The sequence below is a fragment of the Falco punctatus genome (genome assembly GCF_963210335.1).
Source record: "Falco punctatus genome assembly, chromosome: 9".
NCBI lineage: Eukaryota > Metazoa > Chordata > Aves > Falconiformes > Falconidae > Falco > Falco punctatus.
This window is the reverse complement of record NC_137589.1, coordinates 49,715,885-49,734,590: the sequence shown is the minus strand read 5'-3', so window position 1 is coordinate 49,734,590 and position 18,706 is coordinate 49,715,885. Positions and strand designations below refer to the sequence as shown.

The 18,706-nt window shown below is 47.2% G+C and overlaps 1 protein-coding gene across 5 annotated transcripts in view; it reads right to left on the bottom strand.

Annotated features, from left to right (window-relative positions):
* EHMT1 (euchromatic histone lysine methyltransferase 1) overlaps positions 1-18,706 on the bottom strand; it is a 121,544-nt gene that overhangs the window by 99,998 nt on the left and 2,840 nt on the right. Inside the window, exon 1 of one of the 5 annotated variants that reach the window (XM_080402122.1) lies at positions 4,238-4,354. The exons of 2 other annotated variants lie outside the window; for them this stretch is intronic. Coding sequence is in view for 1 of the 3 variants with exons in the window: in XM_080402125.1 (XP_080258251.1) it covers positions 103-147 (45 nt within the window). In the remaining 2 variants the exon portion in view is untranslated. Of the gene's footprint in view, positions 1-102; positions 656-693; positions 1,222-4,237; positions 4,355-18,706 lie in introns of those variants that run through there. 2 more of the 5 variants (XM_080402129.1, XM_080402125.1) reach the window with 2 other exon arrangements.

Here is an 18,706-nt window from a genome sequence, read left to right as displayed (position 1 = left end):
AGGAGAGGTTTTCCTTCCTCCAGGATGCACCCGGAAAGCAGCGCCTGGGAAGGAAGGAGCTGGGTTCCACCTTGATGCAACCCGTGTGCCTGCAACACTTACCTCGCTGGCAAGGCATTCGCTCCTCAACATGCGAAAAGCGATCATCCTTTAAAGCAAAGCCAAAGAGCTCAACGATTATTTTTCTTCCCCCATCTGACACAGGTTTGCAGCTCCTCAGGCATGGGGAGGAGGGGGAGCAAAATAAATAATAAAAAGAAAAAGACTATTATTCTGTAGGCAATCAAAGCTAATCCCTTGACACATTTTCTTTCCCAACAGAAGCACGAGATCTCGAGCCCCGCTGGGTTCTGATCACAACCAAACAGGACTAGGTGTTTTCAGCTCCCTTCTGCCAACACAGCTCAACGTGCAGCAGGCCTCGCCTCGTACCCTCGTACAACCATTTAACTCAACACAAAGCCACCCTGGTGCTCTACCCCAGCTCTAGAAAGCCAGCCCGTGCCTCAGCGTGGCCTTGCACGGAAATAGGATTGCTTTGGCCTGGAGGAAAAAACAGAAACCACAACATGAAGGTCACCCATAAAATCATTACACAGATCCCTCTTCCCCAGCTCTTAGACAAAAAACCTTTAGCAAACCCTCAACCTTAAAGTAGAAACACAAAAAGATATGTACATTAATCCCATATACCTCCGTCAATTTTTTTCCTCGTGTCTTTAGAGCAGTTGTTTACTGCAGCCAACTGCAGAGAAATTACAGTAGCTTAACTCTCCAACTCCCTCTAAAGGATTAATCTTCCAGTGAGCATGCTCACGCGAGATCTTTTTTCAGCAGTTGCATCCATTTCATGAAATGAGGGCTGCTGCAGACATGAGGAAATGCCATTTCAGGACTACAGGCAAAGTTACACAGCCCCCCAAAAATGAGGGCTGATCCCTTCCCAGGGCTCCAGAGAGGATCCCTGCCCAACCCTCCACCTCCAACGAGGTTTACAGATTTCACGTTCATGTGCCCTGTCAGGAAGGGGGGGGGGGGCTAGTGGCTTCCCTGCGACACACGTTTTAAATGTCTGATCTTGACTTTTCTCTACAAGCTGGTGGACAGTTCACCCACCGAATCCTAAGTCAAAAATAGCTCCTTCTCACCGGCAGATTTTTCCTTTGTGTCACTCGTTGGCTCATCTTTGCTTTTTTTAAAAAAATAAATAATCAGGGAGGTAATTTGGGGGGTGGGGGGAGGGGAGGGGGAACGTTCAAATAAAAAGGAACAGCTTTAAAAACCCAGCTCCCAACTCTGCATCACAGTAGGTAACAGAGCCTGAGACACATTTAACTCCACAGATTAAGGACCCATGCAAATGAGGATTTGCTAGTAGACAACAAATCCAGTATCTAAACAAGGCTGTTCCAGTAATCTTGTCCATTCCCTCCTCAACCACTGTAGATCAAACTGCTCCTCGTGAGGTGTTCCTCCCTCACCCCACACGGTGCACCTCAAATCCCAGTTTTCCTGGTGAAAACAAAGCTCCAAAATTAAGGACAAATATTTATGCTTTAGAAGCAGATTCCTCCATTTTCATCTTCCCATATTACCAGGGTTACTGCCGTTCCCCTTCCCATTTATCTATTTTATGTCCTGTTGCTTAATTGCTCTTTGTAGCTGATAGAGATTCAAGCCTCCCCCTCCCCCACAAAAGGCTCTTATTTCAAGTTTTAAACCCTGCTTGAGTCTAGGACAGAGACCCTGCAGCATCCCTGGAGCGCTGGGGAAAATCCGGAGTGGGCTACAGCCGAAGGTGTGAGATTGCTTCGCAAATCCAGTCGCCAGCCTTCACCCCAGCCACTACAAAGATCTAAACATTTATTAAAAAAAAAAAAAAAAAGGAAAAAAAGTCTTGGATGCCTTTGATGCCATGAAGCCCCTTTTATGTTGTGAGCCCTACACGTGAATCTACAAAAAAGGCAACATGTCATGATAGTGTTAAATAAGGGCTATGTCTGCTTTTTAAAATGAACGCTCACCATAGCGACAAGTCTCCATAAGGAATGATAAAACGTATGGTGACACTGGATATTTTGTTCTGTTGTCACCTAAATAGAATCACTCACAGAAAGGAAATCTCTGTTACCATGCATTAAAATAGACGCATTGTTTTATTTATAAAGCATCCAAACTGGTTGGTTTGGATGTGTCATAGCAGAGGCTGCTCGTCCACCCCTCCCAGCTCTACCCCTTGGGGACTTAATGAACGATGCCTGCACTCATCCTGCCCTGGCCTCCCACGTATCTCAGGTAGTGCTGAGGCTGCTCCAACTTCTCAGAGGAAGGTCTGGAGCCAGGGCAGGATCTGTCCCTGAAAATCCCCGCGAAGAAAAATCCCAGACTGCAGAGCAGGCAGACGTGAAAGCCTTGATGCAGGAAGATCATGTCCTGCGCTTCCTCCTCCATTGCAGGATTACACTCAAACATGAAGTTGGGATATCAGATATGGAATTATCCTGACCTGTCATTCCCAATTTGGAAACCAGTCATACTCCCTGAGAGTTTAGACTTTGAAGATTGACTGCTATTGATTCTTCTTCAAGCAAACAGCCCAAGCTGGCAATCGGTCAATAATAAGCAATTACTCGACAGCCTCTTATCTCCAGATGCCAGCCCAGACAGCTCGATTCATAGAGGCAGCAGGTCAATAAATCAAAGCTGTTCTCAAATTTTAAAATATCATCATTTAAAAACCCACCCAGCCTTCAACCTGGCTGAAAAAGCAGCTAGGACAGAGAGGTTCCTGCAGAACGGTACGGTGGCGTACTGCTAATATACCGCAGAAGAGAGAGTACGTGACATGGTGAAATCCACCTCTGACACTCACTTGTCACGAGCAGCATGAGAGTTGCAGCTGGACGAAGAAGATGAGAGAGGAGGAAGCAAACCCCTTCTCCTTCAAACAGTCACTTGTAGGGAAGAAGCAGAGCGGGGCAGCCTTCCAAACGCACATCACCGTTCCTGGCTGGCTCCCTGTGACCCACCTCACTGTACCCTGGGAGCCTCGGAAATAGCAGCAAGAGCCTGTTTAACACCACCGTGACAGCAAACTGATGGCACCTTTCTAATATCCCTGCTGTGACCTCTATACCCTGGCTATACAATTAATCATTTCATCCTAGGAAATGCACTTCTTTGCTCTTTCATGGACTAAACATGATACCAGTACGGGAGCCAAAGGGTCCTCTTCCACGTTTCGGAGTGACCCAGAGGTGATGCTGTTAAATCCAGTGGTGCCAACACTGGGCAACAGACAACAGAGAAGAAAACCAGCCTTGCTGAAAACTCCTGTAGGCATTTTATGCTCTCCGTGCAGACTGCCTTTAAAGACTCATTTGTATGAAAAGAGGTAAGAACTGCCTATGTAATTTGCAGGAGACCACGCAGCTGGAATACAAGCCTAGAGCATCGGCAACCTTCTATCTAGTACTGCAGAACCTAGAAACTCTGGTACCTTCACTGTTTACCCATGGGTTCTTGCACAAGTCACAGAAACAATCTAAAAGTACCAAAAGAACAGAGCAACACTTAATAAATAATTCTGCTTCCGCTGCTAGAGGACGTAGGCGACGGCCTACACGATGCTGCATCCTCTGCATCGGGTGCTAACCTGCTGGCACAGGAGGGGGTAAACAACGTACCAACAAGTTGCACAAGCATCGGAAATCCAAGACCCCTGGAGCCCGTGAAGCTTTCTGCTTATGCTGCAGAAGTGTCCCAGATTCATCAAGCTTGGGGCAGCCCCGCCACCATGCTGCAGTGTAGCTGTGACCCACCTAGGCAGGCTGCCAGGGCTCTAGGCAATGCCAGAGACATCAGAGAAGAAGGTGGCGTGACTTGGGACCGTCCCACCAGCAGCTCCCAAAGAACAGAGCACAGAGGCATCTTGCTTCGTTTGACATGCCCACTGGTCCCAGGAAGGAACATATTTGTATAACGATGATCAAATACTGCAGACTGAGCATCTCCAATCACACTAGCTTGAAAAAAACCTGAGATTTTGAGCCTGATACCTAAACAAAAAGGGGTGACCCACTGGAAGCAGGATCAACCCCATGACTGGTACTCACTCCATTTGCTACAAAACGCAGGCATCTGAGGACACATCCTCAGCCTTCACCGTCTTTCAGAGGTCTGGCAAAGAAGGTCAGGTGAAAGGCAGCAGGTAATGAATTACTTCAACTGCACTCGCCAGTTGGGTCAGACTTCTTGTGGAGGAGTCTACTGAGGTTTCCTCCTCTAGCAACACGCAGCGCACTCGGTTCTTCGTTTCATCAGTGGCTGGGACAGCAGGAAGCTGTGGGAATGTATGCCCGAAATCTGAAAAGGATTTCTCCACTTCTTACCCACAAAGCATCTACAGGTGGCTTTTACACTGTCAGTCTAGTCTGCAACATCATGGCAAAGCATGGAAGAGCGCTTGGGAGAAAAAAATTGTGTTAACACATAACACTGCATCACTATTGCCATTTATAGTAAAGCCACAAAATGCCAAAGCAGCTGACAGGATCCCACAAACCGCACTCCAGAGCAACAGCGGGCTCCTGAGTTTTGCAGCCTACCAGAATTATTTTCACACACCACCTGCATTTTTCTGGTATAAAATATAGTGCTCTTTCCTCTCCCCCTCCAAAGATCCAGATAAATAGCAGGTCTGCGCATCTGCACTGGAAGGACAGTCTAGACCTTACTGCTTTTGCACAGCTCTAAAGGGGAGCCTGCAAAACCGCTGGAGGTGCTGACCACTGAGATAGTTATTTATTTCCCCACAAAGGGAAGCAATCCTGCTGCCAGCTCTGGGCCTGGCTTCGATGGATACACAGCCTCAGCCTAACCTGCGTTGGCATACTCTGGAAAAGGAAAATAATACAGCACCATCACAAACTGTAAATGCGGCAGTAACACAAGACTATTTCTCATCTTCTACAATGAAAACAATGCCAGCTGCAAGACGAGGAGATATCGCAACCTGCCGTTCCTCCTTCACACCTCAAGGCACGACCATTCCATACAAAAGCCGGTGATCACCTGTTGTGCTCTGCTTCCTTCTTTTAAAACGGAGCGTGTGTTAGCACCAGGATCCCGCTGCTTTGGGTCTGAAAGTGTTGCTAGAGCAACAAATGCTAGAAACTAGAGCAGAGAACAAAAGGGCTCCACGACCCCACCAAGGATGTTATCAAGGAGATAGCAAGAATGTAAAACGGACCAAGAGACCTCCCTTAGAGCAGGGAACTGCCATCTTCAATACTTTCGGTGGGCAGAATGATAATTTAGCAAGTCCACCATCTCCGTAAGAAATTACAGCAGCTTAGCCCCATGTCTACTTCTTATCAGGAGCCCCAGGACCAGCCAAGGCATTGCCCTCTTCATGAGCCATCATCTCATGCCCAGCACGAACGTGCCACTGCAGTGTGGGACCTCACAGCTGACTTCGGTGCAGAGAGGCAGAATTAGGGACAGACATTTCTGTAAAGGCAAAGTAAATCCCTGCTTGCACGTCTGGCAGGTTGCCTTTGCAGAAGGAGATGTGGTCAGAGTACCTCCCACCAGACAAATCCAATGTAGGTTAAATTCCCGAAGTTTATTGGGCAGAGCAGACAAAATTAGGCTCTTAATGGGATCTCAGTGCACCTTCCAGGGCTTGTCAGAACAGCCCACGTGGCTGCAATGAATATGGATGCTTTAGAAAATAATCCTCAAAGCAGACAGACACAGGGACTTTCCTTTGTCCCTTCTAGCACTTTCAGCATAGAGACACTACACCAAAGATGTGTGCAGAGTCCCCCAGTTGTAAACATTACCTGCTGGAGTGTGGCGAGTGGGAGCATAGCAAACAGCAGACTTCTGTGTGATTGCAACCCACTGTTCAATCCACGGTGGCTTGTGTGTGCTGCATCGTGCTGCCTGCAGCACCAGTTTCAGCACTGCAGAACTTCGGAAGAGCTCAGAAGATCCTCGTACTTGACACGCACATGGATTCATTTTGCCCTGCACTGGTCACGAGGACCTGACTAACAGATTTGTCTCTCAAGAGAAAAGAACACTGTTTAAAGGGGTCCTTCTTTCATTTACCAAAAACTGTCCCTCTGTGCCTGGTCTTCCTGTCACCTACACCAGTGGCTTTCAACCTTCGGTCTGCCAACTACTTCCAGAAGTCTCTGAGAGGTAGCTAAGAAAAGCAAGCCACTTGCAGTAGTCATATTTGCTGTACAGATGTTTAATATGCTACTGGCATGGGATTAAAAACCATGCTGACAAACTAAGGAGAAGTATCAGAGAGGAAGTCCTGGAGGCATCTGGCTGGAAGTACGAAAGCCAAAAAAAAATACATAATTTTTTTTTCAAAGCTTAAGCAAATGCCTCGGTGAAGCTGACAAAGGCAAAAATTCTCATGGTGGCTTGTGAAAGTGAGTATGATGGCTAGCAAAGGCAGTACCAGCTTCAAGGCTCTGATGTGGCCTCACCTCTGGCTTGTAACACCTGTACAGGTTACAAACCAAGCAGTGAAGAGGATGAGCATTATTTATCCACCCTCTGAATTAAAATTCAAAGGTGGAGAAGTTACTGTTGAGGATGAGGATCACAGCGCTGACCGCCTGCCTTGCTCTGGGAACAGATGGCCAAGCCCCACGCTCTCAAGCTGCTGTAACGCACGGGGAGAATTCAGACCTCAGGAAAACTGAAGGGTTTTGCTGCAACTTGATCCAAAGGCCCTGATAGCACAAAACTGTGACTGGGACCTTCCAGAACAGGCAGGTATCAATGCTCACATGCCTCCTCGAGTGCCTGCTCGCAGCTCTGAGAGAATCATTGCCTCCTCCACGCCCTGAGCCTTCCTCTGTTTTGCTCAACAACAAACCTTTCACGAGGCATGCAAAGCGAATGTGCAGTGGGATATGGTCCAGTCTCACCTCAACTGGCATCTACATTCCAGCTTTTTGTTTGTATGTTTCCAAAATAAGTTTGTTCCCCATTTGACCCATTAAAAAAAAAAAAACACCTCAAAAAAAAAAAATGAAAATCCCAAACACAGAAAAATACAAACACATGGAATGACAAACACTGAAACAGTATATTATAAAAATAAGTAAATTAATTCAAGGACCTGATTACTGGTCCATCCACAATTTTTGCATCTTTTTAGCTCTCCCTGATAAAGGCATCCTTTATAGCATGACAGTTCTGTTGAGACAATTCAAAGTATATTCAAAGTCATGCCAACAGAAACATGACTTTGGTCAACGCACTGATATGATGTGTGGCACAGCTACATTCATACCAGCACAAATGTGCTTCTGTCGACATGGCTAAGCCCTGTGTCTTCACACAAATTAGCTGTATCAATACAGAAGTGCTAACTTGAACTGTTAATTAGGATTTGTAGCGGTTCAGCCTGTATATGCTGAGCTGGATGTAAATGAGCTCTCACAGTACAATCTTAATTAATAGTCATAGCTTTCAACATGCATAGGAACTGCCATGACCATCCTGTCAACGGTTATTTCTACAAATCCAGTGGCTCGTGGCTGAAAACCTGCAAATGCTGTTCAATACACACCAGCAGCATCCCCCACCTCCTGGCTTCGCCGCCGTGCTGCGGAGGGCTGTGAGGAGCACACCTCTGCAGCCCTCAGCTGGGAGGTCTTTATGCCCTGGCAGTAGCTTGCTTCACACAGGAGGGCTGATTTTGCCAGCAGAACTGCACCCACACTCCACCAGTCCAAGACACCTGCACAGCCTTCCCAAGGAAGCATTCCTGGACAGAGGCAGGGCTCACACCTAGCCACACCGCCAGGGCTTAGGGATCCAGCCCTGCACCCATGGTGCAGCCAGCACCTGAGCCCTTATGTTCACCGATGAACAGCTCTCCCCGTGATGCTGCATACTATGGCATATTAGTAATTATTACTCAGATGTGTAAACGTTTGCAAGATGGAAACGTACCTGTCTAGCCGCCTTAGGTAATTACAGAGCAGAGCGCTCGGCTGCACATGGTTGTGCTCCTCTTCTGCCTGGTTTGGATCCGCAGCGCACCATTGCACGAGGCGTCGTGGGCTCATTCCCACACCGGGCTGCATTCACATAAATAACCTATGTCACAGGTAGACCACCCGGCACACTCACAGGGGGCTGTCAGGACAGGAAAGGGGGTTTGTCTGATTTTGGGCACCACATTCCTGGAGAAGCTGATGCTGTCACATAAGGGACTCAGAGGATCTAGTAGAAAAGATAAGAGATTTTAACTACTCCTCCCATATGCTGCTCAGCCCAGAAGGCAGCACCGCGATACAGCACTCTGGTGTCAGGAGAGACAGACGTGCTTAATGCCACAGTGCAGCTGGTGAGTTAAGGGGAGGAGACACATCACCAAGATAATGGCAGCGTCTGCGTGAAGATTAGCTCTAAAACTAAGCTTAGGAAAAGTCCCTGAATTCATATGGAGAATAGCAAAAATTTTGATTCAAGTACTCCTGTAGAAAGAAATGGGGAAATGACTGTATTCTTGGAAATTCATTTGCAGAGGTGGCCTGTGTCTGGCACTCCCTGGACAACAATGCTGGAAGCGCAAGCTGTTGGGACACACGTGGCTGGCAACCCAAAGAAGAGGTAATGTTGTCTGGCAGAGGCAGGAAAACCTCTCCCTCCTGCCTTTGCTCCTCCGGTGACATAACACGCAGGAATATTTACAATTAACAGAAACCGTAGCCTACATTGCCTAAACCTTCACGAAGCTCTGATAAGGCTGTGAAAAAAACACGGGTTGATTTGCCTTCCATGAAATTGAACTTCTAGTACTCAATGTAACACACTGCTTCCCACTCTTGTGTCCAGAGCCAAATGCAGCGGATCCACTGCAGAGCGAGGTTTAAGTAGGATTTAAGATACGCCTTGAACTTCTGATGGCAGCCCACGAAGGAGTGGACCTTACCCAGCAAGAGACTGTAACCACATGGTTTTGTCACACACGGAATAAAAGAAAGCATTGTGAATTCATGCCAAAATATTAAGGGCTTTTTCTCATTCAAAAAAAAAATAAATAAAACGGCTGAATCAACCAACAGAGCAGAGCTTTTCCCAGCACTTTTTGCAGGGTCAGATGCAGCCACAGCCAGACTGTGGCTGGGAGAAACCTGCGCTGGGCACGGCTGGGCCGCGTGGCCATGTCGCAGCCCACAGCAGAGGATGCTGATGGGGGTCCAGCCCCATTAGTCCCCTCTCTGCTTTCCTCCAGTCACCTGCAATGTGAAACTAGGCCTGAACCCCCAGCTGCAACTGCTATGCTCTTGCAAAACCACATAAAAAAAGAAACAGATGTGTTGGGTTTTCGTTTTTTTTTTAAAAAAAAAAAAAAGAGGAAAATTCACTAGTCACTTTTCTACCCAACATTTTGTTTTAGAAAAGTCAGCGACACATTGTCAAAGCAGATTTGTTTATTAAAAATGGACTTCTCCTAGCAAGGAGCACAGAATGACTGTACAATAGATCCCATAATTGCATACATTTGTTAATAATTGCAAAGGCTGGAACAGGATACATTAGCCTAATTTAAGAATGGAATAAGAGAATGTGTGAAAAATTAGATCACATTTTCAAGGTAAAGACCAATGCTGCTATAAGAAGTCCAAAACAGAGGTGCTGGACATTTGCAGCCATACTGGCTTTGTCACAAGTAGTTCACGTGCTTCTAGAAGTTTTCTATTTCTTTTAATCAGGCCCACCCATGATCTCAAGGAATGAAGCCAGAAACCAGAGCGCATAAACCAGAGCATATAAAGCAGTGAATACTTTGACTTGTGTCACTTGCCATCTCCTACCCAGTGAAGATAATCTGTACATTTAAAAATTAACATTCTGCCTTTCTACAACAGTCCCAGTTACAGGCTTCTAACACCAAATCAAGTGTTACAACTTTGTAAAAAAGATGACCTCCGTTTTCGCTGGAAAAGCATCACAGGTAGCAAAACATCAACCTGTCAGCCGCAGGGACAATGCCTGGGGCAGCAGCACAGGCTGCAGAACCCAGCCACAGTGTTCAACCAGGACAATTCCAGAGTGGGAGCCTCCCCTCATCCCCAGGGACACCACCAGCACCAAAGGAACTGAGGGACGCGTTCCGATGAAGAGGCCACCTCACAGACCTCACAAGAAAGCAACCCGTACAGATCCACACAGGTAACCTCAGCAGACTCAAGGGACTTCCAAACACGCAGATCTCAAGCTGAGCTGAAACAGCAAACCTGGAGATGACAGCCCACCCCTTCCCCGGCAGATACGCCTGCACCGGCGGCACCCGGCTGCACCTCTAAGGCACACAAGCTGCTGACAGCAAGGACACTGCGTTTGCAGTAGACAAAGCACAATGGGATGGCAGGCCAATTAGCAGAATTTCAATTCATTGGCATTCAACAAGACTACGATAGGAAGTCATCTTGGGCACAGCGGCTTTTCAGCAGGGACAAAGTCTAAGTCTCATAATCGGACTCCACCACCCAGCCTTTTTTGGACAGTTCTTGAACCTCTATTGTTTAAATTGCTGACTGCCCCGTTGCTTGTGTACACTGCAAGCAGGCTGCCTCTCACTGAAGCTGATGGCAAATCCCTCCCTGATTTCTGTGGGTTTGGATCAGGTCCCACAACTCTTTTTAGTGTAATACTCTACTTCAGTCTATGTAATCTTCCGTGTTATGGAGGGGTCAATGCTGCAAACTCTCCTTGCACTTAAGTCCTATTATCCGTCTGCACTAATTCTGCATACAGGGCATATAAAGGTCCTCAGCTCTCTGCGCATACAGCTCAAGTTCCAGCCCCAGTCAGCCACAAAACGGGGCATCGGCTAAGTAAGAAGGCAAAAAGAAAACAAAACCCATAGATATACTTTACTTCAATATTCTACTGCACAGTCAGTTTTTCCAATACTCATTTTGCACATGGCACAACACACACTCCAGAAACTCTGCGAAACAAGCAGGTTATGTTCCGTGCTTGCAAAGCACCATCTATACTTACAGGGCAATAAAAATTAGCTTAATTAATAATACATCAGCAAGAAAATGTTAATGAAGACCCAGCAGGGAAAAGGACTGTTGTCTAATCTCCTTGTGTGGACTCCTTGCTTTGGCAGCAATCAGCAACTGCATCAGCATTACCATCCCAGTGCAAGCGAAGATATCTGACTCATCAGGGAAATGCACGCAGGAACCTCGGTGGCTTGTCACCGTTCACATTTCTCTTTAAAAGCAGACACTGTTGCATCAGGAGCAGCTCCTGGCAGCTCCACACCAGCTTCCACTTGTGGAGCTTTTGTCATTTAAAGAAGAATTTAGACTATCCCTGTGCATCTGATGTATAAATACACATGACAGGGCCTCCCGCCATGGGCTCTTTGGCCACGTGCGCACATTATACAGCTCTGCCCCTGCGTCGGCTTCAAGCTGCTGGATCACAGGCACGTGGGGGGGGGACCGTATCCCACCTCCCCACTACAGGGAGCTCGCCGAGAACATCCCAGCGCTTCCATGGGGGCCTATCTGCCCTCGCTGAGCCAAGAGGCACCGCAAGCTCAAACCAGTGCGCTGCCAGGCGCCTCGGGTAGGTGCGTTTCAAGGCAGATCTCATGGAAATCCCCCCTCCCAGCTGTTTTTCCTCCTCGTTGCAGGAGGCTGTTTTGGCAGGAGCCAGCACCCCACAAGCAAGAGCCCAGGGCTCGCGGCTGCCAAGGCGGCTCTGCCACGGGAGCGCATCCACGCTGGCACTCGGCCGCAGCGCCTGTTCATCAAGGGCTTGTGCCGCATGGGGAGGTGGTTTCCTGCAGCCAATGGAGGAGCTGCCGTTTCTGCCTTTCAGCAGAAGCGTGGCTGCAAACAAAGACCCGGTGAAGAAAGGCAAGTTGGCTGGTAAAACTTCCTAGCCCTGGCCAAGCCTCAGACCTGACAAATCACCCTCATCCCTCATCACCTCCTGACCTTCTCCTCCGCGGCCAGGCTGCCTCTGGGATCCCTCTGGGATCACACCAGGACCTGTATTTCAGTGCTGGCTGGGGGCGAGGAGGATCTTTGTGTCGTGTGTCACTGCTGACGGCAGCCTCCAGCCACAACTCCAGGCCAAGCAGCAGCAACAGCAACATAACACACATCTTGTCACTGCATAAAGCACCATTTGCATCCGCAGCAAAAGGTAAAATTTTACGCCTGCTGTCACAAAGAGGGAGAAGACAAATTATGTCTATAAAACACGAGGATAGCCTAGGGGTGTGGATTTGAGAAGACATCAATCCAAACAGTTTTTAATAAAAGCCCTAAAAGATCAAGACCAATGTGCTATCAACGTAGAGCTACGTGAGAAAAGGTGCAAAACTCTTAGAAACCCAAGAACGTAACCGTATTGCCAGCACGCAGGGTGCTTTCAACAGGAAAGGAGACCATAAAACTCACAGACAAAGAAATCCCAAAAACGTGGGAGTCAGGCACAGAGTACACTGTGTATGAGAGACACCTGGTCTAAATCTTAAAAAAAAGATGGGAAGTGCAACTTGCAGACTGGAAAACAATGTGGAAATAACCGAGATAGAATATGATGCCCCCTCGCTGGCCTTTTCAAACGATACAAGCCGGAGGCAGTGCTAACCTTTCCCCACTGTAAATTCTCAAAAGTCAAAGCAGACGAATCTTCAACAAATGTGCTCAGTAGCTGTTTGTTTGCTCACTGGTGGCGCTTCCCTGGTACAAGGGGATGTTGATTAAAAGACAGCATGGCTCTTCACCTCCTCTCTCCACACACGCTCTGAAAGCTACAGGATCTGGCAGTACAGCAAGAGTAAATATTACATCTCATCCGAAAGCCATCTTTAAAGGAACACTCCTTGTTTCTTCTCAAAGTGTGGCAAAAAAGATCAAATATTCCAGATGTCATCTCCAGGTCCTACAGGACACCTGCTTATAAACAATCATCTTTGCATATTAAGAAGGCATTAAAGCACCAACTTGAAACAATGCATCCTAGCAGCACTAAAAACTACCCTCCCTAATCCAAAGAACAAAAGGATTTCTAACATCTGGAATTCACAGATCCTTAACATTTAAAACAGAGAGTTGACAAAAGCTATTACAAACAAGTTTGCAATTAAAACCACCTAATATCTTGGTTACCAGTTCAGCAGCCGTGCTTTTTTGCAAAGCCTTCTGGGTGTTGATTTAATCTATCAAATATTAATAATGCTCCTCAATTAATGAAATATTTAGACTTATCCTTTATGTCCTCATAATCTGAAGATTTATGTTCAAACTCGCAGGCCAACAGGATACTAGACGGAATCCTATGAACCAGCTCCACAGCCTGACTGTTAATGCTGTCATCCCCCCAATACACACCCTTTACACTGATAAACCCACGTTTGCCAGGTTGCATATTCACTACCTACCGCCTTGGGTGTAAGAAAGGCATTAAAAAAAAAAAATTTAAAAAGTTAATTTCTCAGGTCTCAAAAATGCAAGTGACTTAAAACATCCATCTCCTATTTAGTGCAGGTCCTGATGACCTCCAGGCTGGAGGTGCTGCCTCTCCAGCCCCCGAATCCCCCTGGCCAGCGATACACGGGGTGCGCAGGGCTGACACCACCCGCACGGCGCTGCCAGCCTCCAGCACCTTCCTGCAAGTCCCTGCCACGTGCCTAAAGCAAAACTCACAGGGAATGAACTTCAGTCAAGGGCAGCATAAAAACATGCCTTGGGTAACACCCCAGGAACTGAGATTATCGAGAGGATAAATTAAAACTACAGGGAAGAACAGGCTTTGCTGCCCAACTGCAAGCACCTGGGCTGAGTTAATGCAGCATCAAAAACTTTAGAGTCAGTTTAGAGGTAGGGCACAGCCTTCAGTCAAAGGCCTTTGGGCATCTGCATTCACTGGACACCGACGAGCATCACATTTCAGTAACTACCTCCTGATTTTGCGACAGGCATCCTTTCAATTCCCAAATCAACAGCTGGATAAAACATGTAATTTTGAAACCCATTAATCCTTTCTAACTCTTCTACCATGTGCATGTTTAATTTCCCACTTCTTGAAACAATATTATGATTTTTGAGAGAAACTGACTATAGCTTCTGAATGCTCTGGGCCAGCAGTACGAAGCAGCCCTAGTTACCACAGAAGCTGGATAAAACATTTGGGTAATATGCCTTCTGGCTTTAAGCCTTTGGGAGAAATTACCTATTATAACTTCCTCTGAAACTGCAAGGACTAGAAATGTGTGACTGGAGAGGAAGAAGGTAGCTGAGATTCTTAAGAATCCAGCAGCTCACGCTTTAAAAGGAAAAGGAGGCAAAAAAAAATGTATTTCACTGCATTCAGGGCTGTATTCAAATGCATCAGCAGGTCATGGCCAACAGTCCTGGGGAGACCAGGGTTCCCTTTTGCCAGTTAACGTGCTGAAATACATCTGTCCACATCTACACTTGAGTTCTAAAATCAATTAAAAAATCTGAAGTAGCACTCTGAAGGACACATAGACACTTAATATAACCAAGGCCAAAGCACAGCATATTTCAGTTTGGACACCGGGACTGCAATTCTGTCTCCACGGAGGTGCCCGTGCTCTCGTGCTATGTTCCCTTCAGCTCTACGGATGGCTGACGCCATCAGATTCACCCCGGCTGCCCTCTGTTCTCAGAAGCAGTAAGCACCATGTTCTTCTTCTTCTTAGCAACGAGACAAGCACAAGCAGGCACGTTCTTCTGCAGCATCACAAGCCTCCTGGACTTGGCTCAAATGCTCTGCCCCAAATCACAGGTAATGGGCCTGCTGCATGCTCTCTGGGCACCACTATTATCTCCGCTCACCGCAGTTTGCTCAGTTCCCCAGTTCTCCGCTGCTGGTTTTGAATGCTGTAGCCATGGCAAGCTCATAACTATCTTCTGGGTCATGTACTGCTCCAGCTGACTCAAGAAGCTCTAATGATTTTGATTATTTTTATCCCTCTTTGCATAATTTTTACATTTCCCTGTAACAAATGGGGAAAGTCACTTACCTGGCTTTATTTTGAGTCTATCCGTGTCAGCCCGGTTATCTTGCTCTGTATTTACTTCCTCCCCAGTTGCGCCACCTGCAAATTTCCTCCCTCTCCCATGTGCTGTCCCTGCAGGATGATTAGCCGTATGCAAACCAAAGAGGACCTGAATTTTTGACGCTACCAGTCCATCCCACTCACCGTCTCGCTGTCCTAAACTGACACTGCTCACCACTGCCTCTGAGAGCTCTCCCTTGAGAAGGAGATATGACACTGAAAAGGATGGATTTAATATTTAATAGCCCACCTCCACCCCCAAGCCAGTCCCCTGAACACACAAGCAGCTCAGCCCTACACCGTGTCAGCTCACCTGGCTCAGCAGCTGTCTGCAGTTTATGGCGGGCAGCGTGTTTGAGCGGGGGGGACTCCTCAGTGGAGCCAAACGATCTTAAATGTAAACTCAGGCAAAATGAGCTGGTACGGAAGCAGACAGCAAGACAATGGAGGGGATCAGGCTGGGCATTAAGGAAACAGGAATCCTCTTGGAAGAACATTTCCTACTTGAAAAGAGGATACGCTGGATGTCCTTGATACGTTGCCTATGCTAGAAATTTTTAATTAAAAGCAGGAAAGCCTTTCTATTTTAGATGCCGTGATACCAGCATCAAGCGCTTTTATAAGTACAGTTTATTCTGGGTTTATATGCATTTCACAGAGCTTGGCAGCCAAGCTAAGCCAGCAGGGCTACAGCAAACTCTTCCACTCCTGGTCGGATTTACTTTACCGCTTCAACCAGTCACCAGCCATCACCAAGGGGACGTGCCTGCCCACACACTGAGGGAGGCCAGACTCACACAACTTCTCCCTGATCTACCGGAGACACAGACAGCTAGGTGAGCCTTTCAGTGGCGACCTTTGGCTCCCATGACAGTCAAGGAAAGGGAAATCTCCAGTGAAACGTGTCTTGAAGCACTCAGACCCCTCGCACCTCTCACTGTCCTGCACAAAGCACAATCCCCCCTTTCACCTCCTCCTTTTCTGGGACCCAGTGACCCAAACCACAGGCGCCAGCTGCCCTCTGCTCCAAACATTTTGCTAGGGAAAAGCCAGAGGAATACAGCCTGCTGCCATCCCCTCCACAGCCCCGCTTCCCGAGCGGAGAGGCCACGCAGGTGGCATCACCGCAGCTTCAGGAGGGGAAGAGACAGATGACAAAACACCAGGCAAGCTGATCAAGAGCAAGGCCCCAAACTAGCGTTTCAGATCAGTGGCAACACAACAGTATCAGTCCCTAATCATTTCAATATCAGCTGCTCTCATGCACATTTGGAAATGTGATACCCCAGGGTACCGGTAGATCACTCTCTGCTAGCGGCAATGAACCGCCAAGGGATGCTAATGCCTTCATCAGCTGGCACAGCTGTTTGCAAGGTGAGGGCACATCCAGCTCTATCTGCCAGCACAGCTCGAATCCATTCCCTCCACAGAAGAGCTGGCTGTTTGTTTGTTTGTTTGTTTTTTCTGGCTGTTGTTGGGGGTTTTGCTCGTAATTGCATCTCTACTAGGACTTCTGCTGACACAGCTATGGTGGAGGGGAGAGCAATTTCTTTGCATTCACGGACAGATAACTAAGTCGGCAAAACTTCTCAAATGTAGAACAAGCCTCTGCTTTGGAAAGCAAAAAATAAACTACCTTGGTCTAAAATCACCTCTAAGCTAATACAGCTACGTCCACAGCAAGGACTTATATTAGCATGACTATTTCAGCAAGGGAAAATGAAAAATCATCCTCTCCAGCCAGCGTAATTATATTGGAAGGGCTTTTTTTAAAGTATAAACCAGGCCTTTGATTCTGCCTTGACTGACTAAACGTTCTTCAGATGCTTTCTTTAGTCACATTGGCTCAGCCACGTTAGCTTAACACAACTGAAGGGCACTTCTAAGGCTTTCTTAAAACTTCAGAAGCCGCATTTGCCCATTCTGTTATTATTTAAAGTTTTTCCATGTGGAAGAAAAGGATGAGTTCCCAAAGGGCCTATGCTAGCCCACAGCTTGCTCAGCACACGAGAACCCATGTTTTGGAAGTAAACGTTAGCATCCATCTGATAGAGGGCAAAATTTTGTCCTGGACAGGGTAGTGTGCAATTTTAACACGTCAACAAAGCAACCCTTGTGCGAAAGCCCCTAACTGACAAAAGTTTAAAAATCTCCTTACTAGGCCTTTAGTATCAGAGAGGGGAAAAAACACCTTCTCTCTTCATACAAAGACACAGATAAAATGTATTAACACTGGTACTCCAGAAGAAATTTAAGACAACTGAAAACACACATATTTTGCCCGCGTTCACAGTCTCCTGTCAGTGTAGTATTGACATAGCTCACTGCGCTAAGGAGACCAAGGGAAACAGCTGTCCTGCAGCCATCAAGAAGTGCAGGCTCCCAGACAGCTCACAAAGTAGAAAAGATTAAACGCACCAAGTTTTCCTGCTGTAACTTACTGAAACAGACTCTGTATTAAAAGCAACAGCCCTGGGAAAGCAAAGCCCTCTCCTCACTTGCAATACCAGCTGGCAGGAGTAAATGAGAGAGGAGGAAGGGCAGGGCAGGCCTGAAAGAAGCACTGGATTTCACGTCACCTGCAAAACAGAAAGTGGGAAACCGAAGTAGTCATCTGTGTGCTCACTGCTCAAAGGCACTGCTCATTAGGTCCTGGCTCAGTGGACCTATTACACACTCCTGCACTCAGTGGCCTATTACAGCAAGCTCCTTCCAGCCAGGGACCCGTGAATAGGAAGCGCTTTGACATGAGTGAATGTTGCCCCTTAATCCAGTGGGGAGTTCATTGAACAGGCGGAGGGCTGCCGACAGAGCTGCCGGCACCAGCTGGCTGAGGGGATGAGAGCAAGGATCAAAGCCAGGGCAAAGCCTCAGCACCGCGAGCCTGATTTGCAAAAACTGCTCAGCCTGTTGAGTCCTCACCTTTAAAAGGTGGGGAGCTGCTGGGTGCTGAACTCGTCGGAGATCCGACCTCAGCTGAGGATGCTGAGCAGTGGGGAAATCTGTCCTCTATGTGGCTTGCACACCGTCTCTTCACTTTAAAGATCAAAGCTGCATCTCCAGAAAAAAAGATGTTACAGATCAGAACAGATAGGAGGAAAAAAAAATGATGAAAAATGCAGTGTGACTTCTGAAGAGAACCACTTCATTCAAAGCCACACACACACACCTTACTTCCTGCTTAGCATGCAGGCACCAGCCTTCCTGAGGTTAGCACGAGTCTGAGGAAAAACATCATGGCTTGAAACCTCTCTTTCAAGTTCACACCAAACAATCATTTTAGGAAACACACAAACACAAGGTCAGCTGAGTCTCCTCACTAAACCGATGCAAACTGGAGTAGCAGCATCAAATTAAATGAACCTGCACTATCAATAAAAAACTGGCTGAGCAAGACAAACCCATTTATTTAAAACTTTAATCTTTAGCACTGTAACTGCAGCAGGTCTAAAATACGTGAAAGTCCCAAACCAGACGGAACACAAGAGACCTGCTAAAGCAAAGCAACAGCAAAACCAGGCTTCTCTGAAGCAATGTGGTTACTGTGCCTAATGACTGCAGCACGGCTACTTACCTGGCAGCTCAACCAAAGCACAGAAA